Below are 18,082 nucleotides of genomic sequence, written 5' to 3'. Positions count from 1 at the left end.
TCCTGCCAACCTGCTGCCGCCCGCTGCCCCGGAGGAGCCGCAGCCCAGCCGCACGCCCGGAGCCCGGCCCAGGGGAGCCCCCGCGGGCGCTGCCGTTCCCCCCGGTGCGGGGCCGCCGCCACGCACGGAGCAAGGTGGGCTCGGGGCCGCCGGTGCCCCCGGGGCGCTGCCGTGGTGCGCTTTCCATCCCGGGATCGCCTTTCAGCTCCGCGCGGGCGGAAAGCGAGACGAGACCTGAGCCGCTGCGGGGATGCCGAGAGGTTTCCCGGGGCTTTTCCCCGCGGGATGAGGGCACGGGGGGCACCGTCCTGCCCTGCAGCGGGGGATGCTCGGGGAGCTTTGTCCTTGTCCCCGACGCTCCCGAGCGCAGCGCCGCGCTGCCGGTGCTTCCAAAGGGGGCAGCTGGCAGCGGCTCCGCAGCGCCGGAGGCACAGCGGGGGCTGGGGGGGGGCTCTTGCGAAGTTGGAAGGAAAAAGGAATTTTGGTGCTGCCCGGCTGCTGCAGCCTGGAGCCCAGCCCGGCCCGCAGCCTCTCCAGCAGCGGGGCTGCGAGCGGCTGGGCAGAAAAGGGAATTTTCTGCGCTGTTTCTGCAGTTGCTCCCGCGGGAAGATCGTTTTGGGAGAGGGGTCAGGGATCCAGGATGGGGCCGGTGTGTTCCGCTTGTCCTGCAGAGTCTCTGCTCCTTGTCCCAAGGAGGCTGCAGGCAGGGTAGCGGTGCAAAGGGAAACTGAGGCACGGAGCTGGGCAGGGATCCGGCTCCCCCCACTCCTTCCCGCTCCCCGTGGGGGTGGGCTGGGCTTAGGGGCAAAGCTGCCCGGTCCCGGGGGCTGGGGCCGAGCCCAAGGTTTGGGATGGCTGCAGGGCACCGCCAGCGCTCCCTGTCCCCCCCCAGCTCTCCCTGCTGCTGTCCCAGCGCGGGAGGCAGGAGGGGCCGGGGGAAATTGGTCAGGATTCCCTGGCTTTTCCCAACCCATCAGCCCCACTGTGAACCCCAAATCCACGGCAGGGTGTCCAGGGAGAGGGAATTTTCCTGCAGCCCTCTGACCCACTGTGAACCCCAAATCCACGGCAGGGTGTCCCGGGGAGAGGGAATTTTCCTGCAGCCCTCTGACCCACTGTGAACCCCAAATCCATGGGAGGGTGTCCCGGGGAGAGGGAATTTTCCTGCAGCCCTCTGCCCCACTGTGAACCCCAAATCCACGGCAGGGTGTCCCGGGGAGAGGGAATTTTCCTGCAGCCCTCTTCCCCCGCCGCAGCCCGAGCATTTCGTCCCCAGGACGAAGGGGCTGCCCTTGAGCATCCCTGCCAGGGAGCTCTGCTCCCGTCACGCCGACTTCTCCAATCTCAGCCTAACCCAGAACCTGTTGCTCTTCCTTTTGGCCGCCCGGGGGGTGGGAGAATCCTCCCTCTGCCCAGCCTGGAGCCTTTTGCAGCTTCTGGGCTCGGGCACGGCAGGGAGAGGGTGAGCAGGGTATTTCAGGGAATGGCTTTAGACTGGGAAAACTGGGAGAAGGAGCGATGTTGTGCTGGGAGGGGGGAGATGCGAGTTTGGCAGCGGGGCTGGCTCCCACCCGAGCTGCGGTGCCGGAATCAGGGACCCCCACCCTCCAGCCCGCACTACTGCCCCACCTCGTGCCTCAGTTTCCCCGCCGGAGCCTGGGAAGGCGGGGATGGGTGTGCAAACCTTTCACGTGTGCGTGTGACACACTTACCCAGGGGCACATGTGCGGGTTCTGCTCCCCCCCCCGCTCCTCCGTGCGGGGCTGGATCTCCCCAGGGACCCTCCCCGCGCTCTCCCGGACCCCCCAGCAACAAGGAGCGCCTTTCTCCCCGCTCGGGGGGCGAGGGGCAGCTGCAGGGACCCCCCCTTGTCCCCAGCTGCTTCCGGCTCTGAGCTGTGCCAGCCGCCGCTGCCAGGAGCCCGCGGGCGCTCCCCGCGCATCCCTGAGCTGGCATCAGCCTGGCACGGCCCCGCTCCCCTCGGGGACCCCTCCGCGGCGGTGGGCACGGATTCCGGGGGGGCAGCGCCGCTTTGCAGCTCCGTGGGGACGGGCACGGAGCAGCCAGGAGCGAGCCGGGGCGGCAGCGGCGTGGCCAGAGCCCTTTGCGGGTGGGGACGGGCTTGGAGCGGGGCCAGGCCGGGCCGGAGGCTGCTGACTCATTCTGCAGCTCAGCATCCCTGGAAAGCCGCGGCTCTGCTCCCTCCTCCTCCTCCTCCAGCTCGCTGCGGGCTGCCAGGGCACCTTGGGAGCCGGCACGAGCAACCATCAGTGCGGGGAGAGCGGAGAAAAGGCCGCTCGCAGATGGAAAGGGACACATCTGCAGCCCAGATCCTGCAGGTGCCACGTCTCTGAAAGCAGGGCCGAGCTCAGGGGACAAAGGAAGAGCTGTCCCGTCCCAAAATAGATTTCAGCTCCGTTTTCCACCCGGTTTCGCACAGAAATGGAGGTTTGGTGGCCGTGCCACGTGCGTGCCCGTGTGTCTGTGTGATCCTCCTGAGCTCTCTGGGACAGCCGAGCTCAGCTGAGCTGCTGCCATTAAACCCATTCAACCTTTTTTGGCTGCTCTTCCCCGGCCCCGCTCTCAGCTTTTCCCTCAGAGCTTGTGGGTTGAAAGATTTTTCCATTTGAGGCGAAACAGGAAAAATAGCCGAGGCAAAAATCCAACCCCAAACCCCAAACTCGAGGTCTGAGAGCCTCTTGCCATGGTGGGGCTCGGGGAGCCGGGGCCATCAGCCGTGGGCAGGCTGCAGCTGGGTTTAACCCTTTCCACACCCCGTTCCAGTGCCAGCACACAGTCGGGGACGGGCACAGGAGGAGAGCGGGCACTCCAGCTTGCCCAATTCCTGGAATTTTATCACTTGGATTTCCTCCCCGGGACTTCAGGGCCGTTGTCCCCGCCACCACGGCGCCTTGGGGACGGGAAGAAAAGGTGCCAGTGACAAAAGCCTTCCTCGCTTGGCTGCCCAGGGGGTGGCACCAGCCCCCGGACTGGAGCCTGGCCACGGCTGCCACGCAGGAGGGTTTTGTCCCTCGCTCCAGAACCATGGGGCTGCATTCAAAATATCTGTCTGGAGCACAGAACGCTCCTGGCTCGGCCCTGGCACCACTGGCCAGCTCCTGGGCACCCCAGCTTTGGCTGCTCCTGTGGGAAGGGGAGGTTGGTGCTCTGCACTGGACGGTCGATGCCCATGGGGGGTGGTGCCAGGGGTGGGTTTTTGGGGTTAGGAGCTATACCTGCATCGTGCCTCGTGCTGTGGGCTACGCAGCCGTGATTTGTGGTGCCAGGGATGGACACCCGTGGTGCCAGGGGCTGCGTGTCCATGGTGTGTGGTGCCAGGGATGGACACCCGTGGTGCCAGGGTCTGTGTGCCCATGGTGTGAGCTGCCAGGGCTGTATGGCCTCGGCTCCAGGGACTGCGTACCCTCGGTGTGTGGTTCCAGGGATGTATGACCATGGCTCCAGGGGCTGTGTGCCCATGGTGTGTGGTGCCAGGGTTGTACATCCATGGCTCCAGAGACTGTGTGCCCATGGTGTGTGGTGCCAGGGCTGTATGGCCATGCCTCCAGGGGCTGTGTACCCTCGGTGTGTGGTGCCAGGGCTGTACATCCATGGCTCCAGGGGCTGTGTGCCCATGGTGTGTGGTGCCAGGGCTGTATGGCCATGCCTCCAGGGGCTGTGTACCCTCGGTGTGTGGTGCCAGGGCTGTACATCCATGGCTCCAGGGGCTGCCCATCCGTGGTAAATGGTGCTGGGCAGTGCCTGCACAGTGGGCGGTGCCAGGGCTGGAGTCACAGCCTCTCCCCGGAGCAGTGCTGCCCTGGGCACACTCTGGGAACACAGAGTGGCTTGAGCGGGCACACAGATGGCCAGGGCAGCATCCCGTCAGGCCGTCCCTGCAGCCTGGCCCGCGCTGCTCCTGTGGCTGCTGAGATCAATGCGGCACAAAGAGCTCATCCATTACAAACCGCTCCGAGTCCCGGGCTGCTCCGTGCCCAGGCACCCTGCATCCCTGGCACGGGGGGCTGGGGAGCCCCAGCAGCCTCCGCAGAGGGGTGAGGGGGCACTGGGGCAGTGCGCCTGGCAGGGACATTGCCCCACATTCCCAGCATCCGCCTCCTGGCTGGGCGCTGCCAGAGCAGCAAGGACACCCCAGGATGTGCCTGTCACCCCCCGTGCTGCCCCGGGGAGGGCTGGCTGGTGGCAGCGCTGCCCGCTGGGCTCTGCTTTCAGCGCTGGTGCCCAGCCCGGCGGTGGGAGCCCTTTGTGCCCGGCAGGCTGAGCGAGGCCCGGGACATAATGGATGCTTTGGGCAGCGCTGCTTTTCCCAGCCCGCGCACCGGGAGCCTGCGGCGTGAGGCGAATGGCAAAGGAGCCGCGCTGCTCCTGCCTCCCCCTCTGCCCGGCCCCGGGCGCTCCGGGCATCCCTCCCTGCGCAAGGCACCCCTGGCAGGGCACACGAGCGTGAGCACCCGTGTGTGAGCACCCGCAGCGGCACCAGCACACGCGTGTGCACACCCGCAGTGGCACCAGCACACGTGTGTGAGCACCCGCATGTGAGCACCCGCAGCGGCACCAGCACACGCGTGTGCACACCTGCAGCGGCACCAGCACACACGTGTGCACACCTGCAGCAGCAGCAGCACACACGTGTGAGCACCCGCAGCGGCACCAGCACACGTGTGTGAGCACCCGCGTGTGAGCACCCGCAGTGGCACCAGCACACGTGTGTGCACACCCGCAGCAGTACCAGCACACGAGCGTGAGCACACGTGTGTGAGCACCCACAGTGGCACCAGAACACGTGTGTGCACACCCGCAGCGGCACCAGCACACGTGTGTGCACACCTGCAGCGGCACCAGCACCCACGTGTGAGCACCCGCAGCGGCACCAGAACACGTGTGTGCACTCCTGCAGCAGCAGCACACACGTGTGCACACCTGCAGCAGCAGCAGCACACGAGCATGAGCACCCACGTGTGCACACCCGCAGCAGCACCTGACCTCAGCCCGCTCCACAAGGCACCCCTGGCAGGCCACACGAGTGTGAGCACACGTGTGTGCACACCTGCAGGAGCACCAGCACACACGTTGCACACCTGCATTAGCACCAGCACACGCGTGTGCACACCTTCAGCACACACGTGTGCCCTGCGTGCTCGCTCACATCCCTCAGCGCCTCTCTCCTGGCCAAACACCCGCTGAGGTCTCCTGACCCAACCCTCCCGGAGCTTTCTCACGGTGGCACCACGGGCACACGGCCCTGCTGCTGGCACTGCCTCGCTGCCCGCGGCAGCCAGAGCTTGGGCTGAGACCATCTGTGCTCTGCAGGCCGGGCTGGCCCCTGCTGTCCCCAGGGGACCCTTCCCGGGGAAGGCCAGAGGGGCTGGACGGCACCCAGTGCCTCCCAGCCAATGCTCCTGGTTGCTCGTGTTGTCTTCCTCCTCCTGTGAACCGGGGCACTTTCCCTTCCCTTCCCTTCCCTTCCCTTCCCTTCCCTTCCCTTCCCTTCCCTTCCCTTCCCTTCCCTTCCCTTCCCTTCCCTTCCCTTCCCTTCCCTTCCCTTCCCTTCCCTTCCCTTCCCTTCCCTTCCCTTCCCTTCCCTTCCCTTCCCTTCCCTTCCCTTCCCTTCCCTTCCCTTCCCTTCCCTTCCCTTCCCTTCCCTTCCCTTCCCTTCCCTTCCCTTCCCTTCCCTTCCCTTCCCGAGCGATTTTTGGTACTTTTCTGTGTTCCCAGCACACCTGGTGGTTTTTGTTTCCCCCTCCCGGGGCAGATGCAGGGATGGGAGATTTTTGGTACTTTTCTGGGTTCCCAGCACACCAGGTGGTTTTTCCCCCTGCCAGGGCAGAGCATGGCCCCAGCCCTGCCGCCGCCGCTGCTGCTGCTCTGGGTGTTTGTCCCCACCGTGGTCCCGCAGGCGTTCGGCCCCGGAGATGGCACAGGTAACTCGGCATCCCCACGGGTGCCCCGTAACGGGGGTCTCGGGGGGTCCCCCACACCAGCCCCGCTCACGGCTCCCCTCTTCTCCCTCCCAGAGGACCTCAAGGCTCTGCAGGTGTCCATCCCACGGCAGCCAGCCCTCGACGCCGTGCTGGCAGGCGACATCACCATCCCCTGTCTCATCAGCTACCTCGGCCCCCCGCCCTCGGGCGGCCGCCGGGCGGTCCTGGGCACCCCCCGGGTCAAGTGGACCTTCATCTCTGAGGGCAGGGAGGCGGAGATCCTGGTGGCTCGGGGGGACCGGGTGAAGGTGAGCGAGGATTACCGGCTGCGCGCCTCCCTGCCCATCTTCCACCGGCGCTACACCAACGCCTCCCTGCTGCTCACCGAGCTGCGCCCCAACGACTCGGGCATCTACCGCTGCGACGTGCAGCACGGCATCGAGGACGGCCACGCCATCCTCCACCTCAAAGTCAAAGGTACCTCCGGGACGTGGGACAGCCTCTCCCGGCTCTGCCAGCGCTCCCCTGGGTGCGTTTGGCGGGGGGCTGCTGCGAGCCCCTTGCCCACGCCCTGTCTGCCCCAGGGGTGGTGTTCCACTACCGGGAGGGCTCCATGCGCTACGCCTACACCTTCGCCGAGGCGCAGGAGGCTTGTGCCAGGATCGGTGCCAGCATCGCCACCCCCGAGCAGCTCTACGCCGCCTACCTGGGGGGCTACGAGCAGTGTGACGCCGGCTGGATCGCCGACCAGACCGTCAGGTGGGCACCGCCGCTGCCCGGGCACCGTGGCCGGGGCCTCGCCCGGCGGCTCCCCAGCGAGTCACCGGCCCCGCTGTGCTTTCCTGGCCCAGGTACCCCATCCAGACACCCCGCGAGGCTTGCTACGGAGACATGAACGGCTTCCCTGGGGTGAGGAACTACGGCGTGGTGGACCCGGAGGACATGTACGATGTGTACTGCTACGCTGAGGACCTCCCAGGTGCCCGTGGTGCCACCTCTTGCTTTTGCTCCCACGCTAACTTGCCCCCGTAACCCACTGCAAACCCAAGAGGAAAAGCTGCCCTGAGCTGCAGGTTCTGCCTCTCGGCAGTGGGGACCTGCTGTGCTGCTCCCTAAAACATTCCTGGTTCACTCTGCCGGGCTGTGGGGCTCTGTGCCTCGCAGCTGGCAGCGCTCAGGCCGGGGTGTGCCCGCAGCCATCTGCCCCACAGCTGCAGCACGCTGGGTTGGGTGGTTTGGGGTTTGGTTTTGCTGTGCCGTGCTTTGCGTGGGATACAGGGCTGCGTGGGGGGGGGGGGGCTGCTCCCACCTTTGGGGGTCCCCACTGGCGGTGGCACTGCTGTGGGGTGGGCTGGGTGATGCCAGGCAGGTGGCAGGGGGACAAGGGCAGCGGTGGGGTTGATACCTGCTGTACCTTGGGGCAGAGGCCCCAGCCCTCCTGGGCATGAAGCCTCACCACGGAGCTCGCTGGGCTTGAAGACCCCCTTACAAATGCCCATACGTGGATTTCTCAATGCAGTTCTTAGAAATGCCCACACGTGGATTTCTCAGTTTGGATCTCTTTAGAAATGCCCCACACGTGGATTTCTCAGTGCAGGGCCACGCCTGCACTGGACCTGCTCCTCTGCAGTCCCGCTCAGGGCTGCTTCGAAGTCTCAGCTCTGCTTGTGAGGGTGGGAATCAATCCCAGGTGGAGTGAGAGCTCCAGGGCCTGCACTGTGGCTCTCTGTGCATGGCGGGGATGCAGGCAAGGATGCAGGGATGCAGGCAGGGATGCAGGGATGCAGGGAAACAGGCAGGGATACAGGCACATATGGAGGCAGGGAAGCGGGGATGGAGGCAGGGAAGCAGGCAGGGATGCAGGCAGGGATGCAGGCAGCAATGCAGGCAGGAAGGCAGGCAGGGATGCAGGGATGCAGGCAGGGAAGAACTCAGGAAGGCAGGGATGGAGGCAGGGATGCAGGCAGGGATGCAGGCAGGGAAGCAGCGATGGAGGCAGCAATGCAGGCAGCAATGCAGGCAGGGAAGCACTCAGGAAGGCAGGGAAGCAGGCAGGGATGCACGCAGGGAAGCAGGGATGCAGGCAGGGAAGCCGGGATGGAGGCAGGGATGCAGGCAGGGATGCAGTGATGCAGGCAGGGAAGCCGGGATGGAGGCAGGGATGCAGGCAGGGATGCAGTGATGCAGGCAGCAATGCAGGCAGGGAGGCAGCTCTCCTCCAGCCCCCGTGCTCCTGCCCACCCTGCAGCCTCCATCTCCGCTCCGGGGGTCGCGCAGGGAGCGGAGGCGCTGCGGGGGCTCCGCGCCCGCTGCCCTGCCCAGCTCTGAGCCCCGTCTCGTCCGTCTGTCCGCAGGGGAAATCTTTCTGGAGACGGCCCCGGCGCGGTTCACGCTGGAGGAGGCGGCGCAGCGCTGCCGGGCGCTGGGCGCGGAGCTGGCGAGCCCGGGCCAGCTGTACGCGGCCTGGAACGCGGGGCTGGACGCCTGCAGCCCCGGCTGGCTGGCCGACGGCAGCGTCCGCTACCCCATCGTCACCCCGCGGGAGCGCTGCGGCGGGGCTCTGCCCGGCGTCAAAACCATCTTCCTCTTCCGCAACCAGACGGGATTCCCCGACGCCCAGAGCCGCTACGATGCCTACTGCTTCCGAGGTAAAGAGCGGCGCCCCCGGGCCGCGGGGCTCCCCGGCGGGGAGCGGTGCGAGGCCTCGGAAGCCTCCGGGCGGGCTGCGGCTCCCGGCGGCTGCGGCCGGGCTTGGGATGGGCTCCCCGGGTGTTCCCTGTGCCGGCGCTGCGCTGTCGGGGCAGAGCGGGGGGGGCTGGCACCGCCTGGAGCCGCTGCGCTGGGACGGGGATGCCTTGCATGCCGATAGACCCCGCCGGGGGAGGCATAACCTGCATGGTCCTGACACTGCATGCTGACAACCCCTCGGTGAGGCAGGCTGCATGGCCCCAGCAGTGCATGCTGACACCCCTCTGTAGGGCAGGGATGCTCTGCACGGCTCCAGCAGTGCATGCTGACACGTCTTGGTACAGCAGGGATGTTCTGCAGGGTCCCAGCAGTGCAGGCTGACACCCCTTGGTACAGCAGGGATGCTCTGCAGTGCTCCAGCAATGCAGGCTGACACCTCTCCATAGGGCAGGGATGCAGCAGTACATGCTGACACCTCTCTGTAGGGCAGGGATGCTCTGCTTGGTCCCAGCAGTGCAGGCTGACACCTCTCCATAGGGCAGGGATGCAGCAGTGCATGCTGACACCTCTCTGTAGGGCAGGGATGCTCTGCACGGCTCCAGCAGTGCATGCTGACACGTCTTGGTACAGCAGGGATGTTCTGCAGGGTCCCAGCAGTGCAGGCTGACACCCCTTGGTACAGCAGGGATGCTCTGCAGTGCTCCAGCAATGCAGGTTGACCCCTCTCCATAGGGCAGGGATGCAGCAGTGCATGCCGACCCCTCTCCATAGGGCAGGGATGCAGCAGTGCATGCTGACACCACTCTGTAGGGCAGGGATGCTCTGCACAGCTCCAGCAATGCAGGCTGACACTCCTCTGTAGGGCAGGGATGCTCTGCACAGCTCCAGCAGTGCATGCTGACATGCTGTGGCAGAGCAGGGATGCTCTGCATGACTCCAGCAGTGCAGGCTGACATGCTGTGGCAGAGCAGGGATGCTCTGCATGACTCCAGCAGTGCAGGCTGACACCCCTTGGTACAGCAGGGATGTTCTGCAGTGCTCCAGCAATGCAGGCTGACATGTCTCCATAGGGCAGGGATGCAGCAGTGCATGCTGACACTGCTCTGTAGGGCAGGGATGCTCTGCACAGCTCCAGCAATGCAGGCTGACACTCCTCTGTAGGGCAGGGATGCTCTGCAGAGTCCCAGCAGTGCATGCTGACATGCTGTGGCAGAGCAGGGATGCTCTGCATGACTCCAGCAGTGCAGGCTGACACCCCTTGGTACAGCAGGGATGCTCTGCAGGGCTCCAGCAGTGCATGCTGACACGCTGTGGCAGAGCAGACAGGCCCTGCATGTCCTCAATCCTCGGTGCCACGTTACAGTGGCAGAGCAGGGGTGCTCTGCATGGCACCATCACGGTATGGGCTCCGTGGGCACGGCTCCAGGAGGTTCAGCCCGGGGCTGCTGGCCTGGGGAGCACTCCTGGCTCCCCGCCGGGCTGGTCTGGGGCGATGGTGGGCACCAAGGAGACCTGTGGGGAGCAGCAAGGCGCTGCCTGTGAGCGCTGAGGTGGGACAGACTGGCAGGATAAGGGGCACAGAAGGGAGAAGTTTTCCCTCCAGCCCTCCTGCCTGCCCCCACATCTCCGTGTGCGTGCTCCGGGCCGCGGGGGCTCACGGCGTGGGGATGCTGCGCATCCCTGGGCCTCAGTTTCCCCATCTCTCAGCAGGGACAGCCGTGGGTTAGGCAGGATGGACCCGTGCCGTGACTGCACAACCCCCGTAACCCACTAACCCCCCGTGCATGTCTGCCCTCCCTGGGGCGGGGATGGGGGTGCAGAGAAGGATCCCCACAGGGAGGGGAATGCAGGCGTCAGGATCTGGCCCCACGGCGTGCTGCTGAGCCCCACGGCTCCTGCTGGGGCTGTTGGCTCTGCCAGCGCCTGGGAGGGCCCGATCCTCCCCCGTGCTGGCCCCATCTAGGAGGGGAAGGGGAGGCTGAGGAGAGCTGGGTCCCTACCGGGGTGCCAAGGCTCCAGGCCCGCGAAGGGGTGAGGTCATCTCTGCGTGCTGCGGAGCCAGGACAGGGCAGTAATATCCCACTTTCTTTCTGCCCACAGAAGGGACAAACTCTTTCCCTGAGGCTGCAGGAAAATACCGAGCCCAAGAGCCCGAGGAGAATCTCCTCCAGGAGATTGTCACAGTGGCAGAAAAGCTGGAGGAGCTGCAGCTGCCCAGAGCGCACGTGGAGATTGAGTCGCGAGGGGCCATTTACGCCGTCCCTTTCTTTGGGGACACTGATGTGGGAAAGCCGAGCCAGTCCCCTGAAGACGCCCTGGGGCCAGGGGCCCGGCATCCCCCACTAGCCACCTCCGTGTCCTCAGGTCACCCCACCTCTGCCTCCCCTTTCCCCACAGCCCCGGCCACCCCGAGGCAGGCGTCCCATTCTCTGGGGAGCTGGGGGACAGTGGGGGACTGTCCCACTGGGTAGGTCCAGCAGCTGGGACACAGAGCAGCCACAGAACGGAGGCACAGGGAGAGGTCAGAGGCCCCTGAGGGTGCCCGGGTCACCCCGGCTGTCCCTGTCCTTCCCCTGGAGGCAGCACCCATGGGGGCTCCAGCGTCTTGCTGTAGGGCTGTGCAGGGGCAAAGGGACATCTGCGTGTCCCAGCCTGTGCTGGAGCAGGGCTTGGCAGCAGCAGGAGCTGCAGAAGGAGCTGGCAGCCGGAGGGACGCGAGGCGAGGAGCGGCGCTGCGGGGCTGAGCGCGGCTCCCACCGCAGCGGAGCCGGGGCTGGGCTCGGCCGCGCCCGGAGCTCCGCGGGGACAGCGCCACACGGGCTCGGGGCCGCTCCCATCGCCCCGCACGCCTTTGTGCGAGCACGATCGGCGGTGCCGGCGGCTGCCCCGTGCTCTGGCCGCTCCGCTCACGGCCTTTCTGCCTTGCCCTTTGCAGAGGAGGCGCAGGGAGCAGCGCCGGGCGGGGGCCCCGGCAGCGCAGCGGCGGAGAGCCCGGGCGGAGGGCGAGACCCCGGCCAGCCCACGGAGCCAGAGGGACCCACGGCTGCCCCAGCAGGTGACACGGAGCCGCCCGAGGGCTTTCCTCGTCCGCCCAGCCCCGTCGCCCCCACGCAGCGCCCAGACCGCCCGCGGGACGCCTTGGGGCGGCCGGCCCGCCCCGCCAGCCCGGGGCCACCTGGGCACCGTGCGACATCGCCAACCAGTGCCACCTCTGCCGCCCCGACAGAGAGCCGAGGAGCCGGCGGGAGCCCCCGCGGCGGGCAGAACTCCGGCGGGGCGAGCACCCCCTTTTCTGCCGCTGAGGACGCCGAACTCTCCGGAGACGCGGTGGAAAGGCCCGGGGCTTCCCCGCTGCCCCCTGCGCCCCGCCAGCCGCAGGACGAGGCAGAGGAGCAGTCGGGAGCCGCGTGGCTCCCCTCGCCCGCCGCCCCGGGGCACCGCAGCGCTGTGCCCGCAGCGACCCCGTGGCACGCAGAGCTCCCCGGCGGCAGCAGCAGCGCCCCGGCCCTGGCAGGAGAGGAGGCAGCGCCGCCGCCGCCGGGCACAGACCGCGGGATGCCCGCTGCAGCTTCCGAGGAGGAGGAGGAGGAGGAGGAAGAGCAACCTGCTCCCTCCATTGCCAGCGTGGAGGGTTTCATTGCAGCCGTTCCTGGAGAAGCAGGTGGGACCCGCAGGGATGGCCTCGGCTCTCCCCGCACTGACACCTCCGGGGGGCTCCTGCCGGGGACCCCCGCGGGGGACCCAGCCCCCAGCACGGCCGTGCCCCTGCCCGCCCTGCCCACCGAGCGGGCCAGCGTCGGGGCGGGCGCCTGCTCGGCCCGGGGTCCCTGCCGTGCCACCCTTGCCCTCGGGGCAGCCGTCCTGGCTGCTCTCTGGCACTAGAGATAGCCAACACCTTTCCTTCACGCTGTGCTTCCCTCTGTCCGTCTGTCTGTCCGTGTCTCCTCTCTCTCTCTCTCTCTCTCTCTCTCCTCCTCAGCTGGGTAAGGGAAGGTTACAGGTCTGGAGAGGCACATATTTGTCAAACAAATTGGTCTGATCTCTGCATGCTCTTAAATCTCTTCTACTTCTGTGAAGTGTTTTAATGACTGTTTCCATGAAAAAGCCAATAAGCAAAAGGTGGACCCAGTCCCTGCTCTGACTAACCGTGGTACTAATAAAGGGAATTAAAAGCTTTGTAGAACAAGCATCTCGGCGAGCTCTTCCCTTCGTCCTTGCGCCCGCTGCCCCTGCGCCTCTCCCACTGACGAACTAATCCCGCGATCCCGGCCCTGCCCGCCCCCGGCAGGGTGGGAGGGACCCCTGCGAGGGCTGCGAGGGCTGGGGCTGCTTTGCACCCTCCACGTGCCCCCCGGGACTGACCCTGCACTGCCCCGGGAGGAGGGGCGAGGGCTGGACGCTGCACGGCAGGAGCAGGGGGAGACACGGGGGACACCGAGGCTCATGGGGTGCAGACCCCCACACCCAGGCCACCCTGCCTTGGGGCCCACAGCCCCCAGTGCCGCCCCCCACGGGGGCTGAGCAGAGGGAACACGACCTGCCGTGGGTGGGTGTCACCCACCAGCCGCACCCTGCCCGTCCCGCTGCCAACCCCCCGTACCTCTGCCCCATCCCGCTCCCTGCAAGGGAATCTGCGGCAGAGGGCACCGTGTGGGGTCCCTGCCCCCCCAGCAAGGTCTGGCAGTGCCCAGCCCGGTCCCACGGCACGGGGGAGGCTCTGTGGAGGGCGGCCAGACCCGTGGGATGGCGGCCTTTGCCTTGGCAAGGAGAGGTGCCCGGGAAGAGCCAGCCATGGGACATTGGCATCGCTCATCTCGCCCTGCTGGGGCTGAGCTGCACATCCCGAGCGAGCCGCCGGCACCTCGTGGGGAGGTGACGCTCCCTGGGGAGGGGTGAGGGTGGCACATCACCCTCGTCACTTCTCCACAGAGCCAAGGCCCATCAAACGGGGCGTGATGAGGCTGGAGCGGGTCAAGGACTTGGAGTGTGCCCTGGCTGGGGCTGGCAGCAGCCCTTCATCACGCTCGTGATGCGCTGGGAGCACACGCCGTGCTCCGGCTGCATTAATGACCGTAACGGGCTCCTGGGGAAGTGCTGGCTGAGTTATCAGCCTTGGCCAGGCTGGAGGTGACACCAGAGGGACAGGCCTGCAGTCACCTTGCTGCCAGGCCAAGGACACGTGGCTGGGACGTGCCAAAAGCTTTATGGTGGGCACGCTTCCCTCCCGAAACGCTGCGTCCCTCCAGGGGAAAGCAGGAGCTGGCCTGGCCAGAGGGAGCGGGCTGGCACGGTGAAGGGGAGAGAAGAGCCCCCAGCTCTCCTCTCTGTGCTCCAGGGGGAGGCCGAACCCCCAGTCTGGCCAGCTCGGGGCCGGGGCTGCCGAGCCCTTCACAGCCGGTGCTGGAAGGGCAGCGTGGGGCTGCTCCAGGCACCCGAGACCTTCCCCTGCGCCAGGCTGGCGGCCCCAGGAGGCGGCTCAGAGACCGGCGTGCCGTGGGACGCTGCGGGGACGGGGCTGCGGCTCCGAGGATGTCCCTGAGCTCGGCTGCGTGTCCTTGCAGGTGGCTGCGTCCCCAACCCCTGCCTGAACGGAGGGACCTGCGTGGAGGACGGCGCCCAGCTCGCCTGCGTGTGCCTGCCTGGCTACGGAGGCGGCAGCTGTGAAAGACGTGAGTCCCCTGGGTGCCCCCCCGGCCACGCCGCCCGGCTCCTGCTGCCGAACCAGCGGCCCAGGAGGCACAGATTGGGGCAGGCGGGAGGTTGGGGGGAGCTGGGCTCCGCGCTGACCCTCTCCTCTCTCCCGCTGCCCCCCGGCGCCGCTCAGCCCTGCGCAGCTGCAGCCCCGGCTGGGACAGCTTCCAGGGAGCCTGCTACAGGCACTTCTCCACGCGGAGGAGCTGGGAGGACGCAGAGAGCCAGTGCAGGCACCACGGGGGGCACCTGGCCGCCATCCTGACCCCCGAGGAGCAGGACTTCATCAACGGTACGTGCCGGCGCTGCTTCCCTCCTCCTGCGCCCCTCCGGGGGCTGCAGCTCTGGGCTGGGTCTGGAGCAAGGCAGAGCCAGCCCTGCAGGGCTGGATGGACACACGGACACACAGGCCAGAAGATGGATGGGTCATGCAGGGACACGGCAGCAGACAGGTTCAGTCCTTGGAGTGTGTCCAGAGAAGGGAGCAGAGTGGGGAAGGGGCCCTGCAGCACCAGGAGCCCCTCAGGGAGCCGGAGGGGGCTCAGCCTGAAAAAAGGAGGCTCAGGGGGGACCTTCTCACCTTCTACAATCCCCTGACAGGAGGGTGGAGTCGCTTGGGGGAGGGCTCTGCTCCCAGGGAAGAAGGGACAGGACCAGAAGAAGTTGCACCAGGACAGGGTTAGGTTGGATATTGGGAAAATTCCTCCATGGAGAGGGAGGAGGGACTGCCCAGGGGAGCCCCCATGGCTGAAGGGATTTAGGAGACCTGTGGCTGTGGCTCCTGGGGACTGTGGTGCCCTTGGCTCTGGGGATGGGTGGACTTGGTGACCTTGCAGGAAACCAACAAAATCCCACGCAGAGGGTTGGGTGTGTGCACCTAAATGTGAAGGCAGAGCCATAACCTGCCTGAAATGAGCCTCGGAGGGATGGGGGGAAGGCAGAGCGGGGGACAAGCGCCGTGGGAATGGGACAGAGAGCAAAGAGGCCTGGAGGAACACGAGGGTGGAGGAAGAGGGGCAGGGAGAGACCTCACAGGAAGCTGCAGGGACAGGCAGGGACTGGCTGGGCCAGAAAAGGGACTGGTAGAGCCAGCTGGGGACTGATGCAGACAGGTGGGACTTGTAGGGACAGGAGGGGACAGGCAGGGACTGGCAGGGACACGTGGGGACCTGCAGGGCCAGTTGGGGACCGGCAGAACCAGGTGGGGACAAGCTGGGACAGCTGGGGACCAGCGGGGACACGCTGGGACCTGCAGGGACAGGTGAGAACCGGCAGAGCCAGGCGGGGACAGGCGGGGACAGGTGAGAACCGGCAGAGCCAGGCGGGGACAGGCGGGGACAGGCGGGTCCCGGCGGGTCCCGGCGGGTCCCGGGGCTCTGCCGCCCTCCCCCGGCCGGCCCTGTCCCACCTCTCCGGGGGGGAGGGCTAAAGGAGTTTCCCGATGTCCCTTTCGGGGGTCCCCCTTGTCCCCAAACCTCCCAGCACCTTCCCGCCGCAGGACCAGGGACACCCCCACCCCCCGCTCCCCCCCAAATCCCGAATCTCCCCGATCTCAGCCGTTCAGCCCCTCCTGGCAGGTGGCACCGGGTGTGTCCCTGTCCCCAACACACTCCGCGTCCCCCAGACCAGTACAGGGAATACCAGTGGATCGGCTTGAACGACCGCACCATCGAGGGGGATTTCCAGTGGTCTGACGGGAGCCCCTTGGTAAGTGCCAAGTCCTGGGTGCCCTCTCAGGGGGACACCACCCCCCTGGCACCCCATTATCCTTCCCCAGCCCGGGGTCCAGCCGGGCTGTGGAGCTCCCAAACAAGAGGCACTCGCCTCACCTGGCTGAGCATCCCCGGGCGAGCCAGACCCGGGATTTGGGGTCCTCCATGCCAAGGGGCAGGGAGATGGCACCTTATTCCTGTGCTGGGATGCCCCGTGCACCCCGTGCCGCCTGTGCCCGCAGCTCTACGAGAACTGGCACCCCGGGCAGCCCGACAGCTACTTCCTCTCGGGGGAGAACTGCGTGGTCATCGTGTGGCACGATGGGGGCCAGTGGAGCGACGTGCCCTGCAACTACCACCTGTCCTACACCTGCAAGATGGGGCTGGGTAAGCCGCCCGAGCCGCTCCCCAGCACCCCCGAGCAGGAAAAGCGCTCCTGCGGGGCTCCCCTCAGCCTGGCCGGGCTTTCCGGGCCATGAGCCGACCCCCCGCGCATCCCCGCAGTGCAGTGCGGGCCCCCTCCCGTCCTGAGCGACGCCCGCGCCTTTGGCAAAGCAAAGCAGCGCTACGAGATCGGCTCCACCGCCCGCTACCGCTGCCGCGCCGGGCTCGCCCCGCGCCGCTCGCCCGTCATCCGCTGCCGGGAGGACGGCACCTGGGAGCCCCCGCAGCTGGCCTGCCGTCCCGGTGAGTGCCGGGCTGCCCCCGAGCCCGCGGAGCTCCCCACGGCGCCTTCCCTTCACCCGGCACTTGTTGTGTCCCGCCAGGCGTGGCTCAGCCCCCCCACAACTGAGCGAGTCCCAGAACCTCCCCGAAGCCCGCATGGGGACAGCGCTGGGACCCCGATGTGGAGGGAAGCCTCGCTGTTGGGTGTGTGCCCCCTTGTTCGTTTTCTACCTGTACAAAGAAACCCTAAAAATTAAAGTCCCCTCTGGAAAGGAGCCGGCGGTGACCCAAAATGCAGCACGGCAGGAGTTTTGTTCCCAGAGTCAGAGCGGAGCTGAAATCCAGGGGCACGGCTCGGGCAGGGGATGGCAGTAACCATCAGCAGCATCTCCCCCAGCCTGGTGTCCTCATCCTGGTGGGGACACGGGGACGTCCAAGCTCTGCTGCTGCTGCAGCCGTGCAGAGCTGGCGGCTCTTCTGCACTTCCCTGGAAAGGCAGAAGCTGCTGCAGCAGGCTTGGAGCGGGTTCGTGCTGCCCAAAGCCCCTCTCCGTGCTTCTGTGGGTATTAAAACCAGTGAAGAGATGGCACGGAGTGGTGACCTGGTTATTCGGGGGGAGCCTGGCACAGGGGTGGCACCGGCAGGGCTGCACAGCCCCAAAGCATGGAGCCTGGCAGCAGTGGGGAGCCTGGGCACAGAAACACCCCCAGGAGCCCCCGAAACAGGGAGACACCACCCAGAGCATCAGGAAGAGGGAGACACCACCCGAAGTGTCCCACACCCAGCAGCACGGGCACAGACACCCCCAGGAGCATCAGAAATAGGTGACAGCACCCAAAGTGTCCCACACCCAGCAGCACGGGCACAGACACCCCCAGGAGCATCAGAAATAGGTGACAGCACCCAAAGTGTCCCACACCCAGCAGCACGGGCACAGAAACACCCCCAGGAGCATCAGAAATAGGTGACAGCACCCAAAGTGTCCCACACCCAGCAGCACGGGCACAGACACCCCCAGGAGCATCAGAAATAGGTGACAGCACCCAAAGTGTCCCACACCCAGCAGCACGGGCACAGAGACACCCCCAGGAGCATCAGAAATAGGTGACAGCACCCAAAGTGCCCCCACCCCCAGCAGCACTGGGTACCAGGCAGGGTTTGGGACGGGACGCTGCTCCCAGCAAACAGAGGGGACTGGCAGAGCACATCCCCGGTGCCAGGGCACCTCCCCGTGCTGTTATCCCCCCACACTTCGGTGATCCGCAGCTTTTTATCCTTCTCCTGGGCTGTGTTGAGCAGCAACACCCATAAAACACCGAAGGGAAGTGGCCAGAGCACAGATAACCCCTGGGATGGAAAGTCCCGGACAAATTCCCCGATGGA

General features: G+C 66.7%; 1 protein-coding gene across 4 annotated transcripts; it reads left to right on the top strand.

The window, feature by feature from the left end:
- BCAN (brevican) lies at positions 1-17,288 on the top strand. Of its 4 annotated transcripts, XM_021532190.4 has the most exons (15): positions 1-134; positions 5,844-5,942; positions 6,036-6,419; positions 6,527-6,701; positions 6,794-6,921; positions 8,297-8,590; positions 10,731-10,994; positions 11,566-11,685; positions 11,857-12,291; positions 14,192-14,299; positions 14,455-14,613; positions 15,946-16,028; positions 16,276-16,420; positions 16,538-16,720; positions 16,801-17,288. In XM_021532190.4, the coding sequence occupies exons 2-15, from the start codon at positions 5,852-5,854 to the stop codon at positions 16,824-16,826; spliced, it is 2,595 nt and encodes an 864-aa protein (XP_021387865.2). In that variant the 5' UTR covers positions 1-134; positions 5,844-5,851; the 3' UTR covers positions 16,827-17,288. The 4 variants fall into 4 exon arrangements, with proteins under 4 accessions (XP_021387865.2, XP_085417115.1, XP_085417113.1 ...); XM_085560989.1 differs by lacking the exon at positions 10,731-10,994; XM_085560987.1 differs by having other exon boundaries at positions 11,566-12,291.
- The last annotated feature ends 794 nt before the right edge of the window (positions 17,289-18,082 follow it).

Source organism: Lonchura striata, chromosome 25 (genome assembly GCF_050655825.1).
Source record: "Lonchura striata isolate lonStrDom1 chromosome 25, ASM5065582v1, whole genome shotgun sequence".
NCBI classification, from domain to species: Eukaryota; Metazoa; Chordata; class Aves; order Passeriformes; family Estrildidae; genus Lonchura; species Lonchura striata.
The sequence above is the reverse complement of the archived record's forward strand: the minus strand, read 5'-3'. Positions and strand labels throughout refer to the sequence as shown.

Bases quoted from the DNA above. Each gene is read 5' to 3' on its own strand.
- BCAN (XM_085560987.1), top strand. From the start codon at position 5,852: ATGGCCCCAGCCCTGCCGCCGCCGCTGCTGCTGCTCTGGGTGTTTGTC. The intron at 6,420-6,526 runs GTACCTCCGGGA...TGTCTGCCCCAG, and splicing joins CCTCCACCTCAAAGTCAAAG to GGGTGGTGTTCCACTACCGG. The intron at 8,591-10,730 runs GTAAAGAGCGGC...TTCTGCCCACAG, and splicing joins CGATGCCTACTGCTTCCGAG to AAGGGACAAACTCTTTCCCT.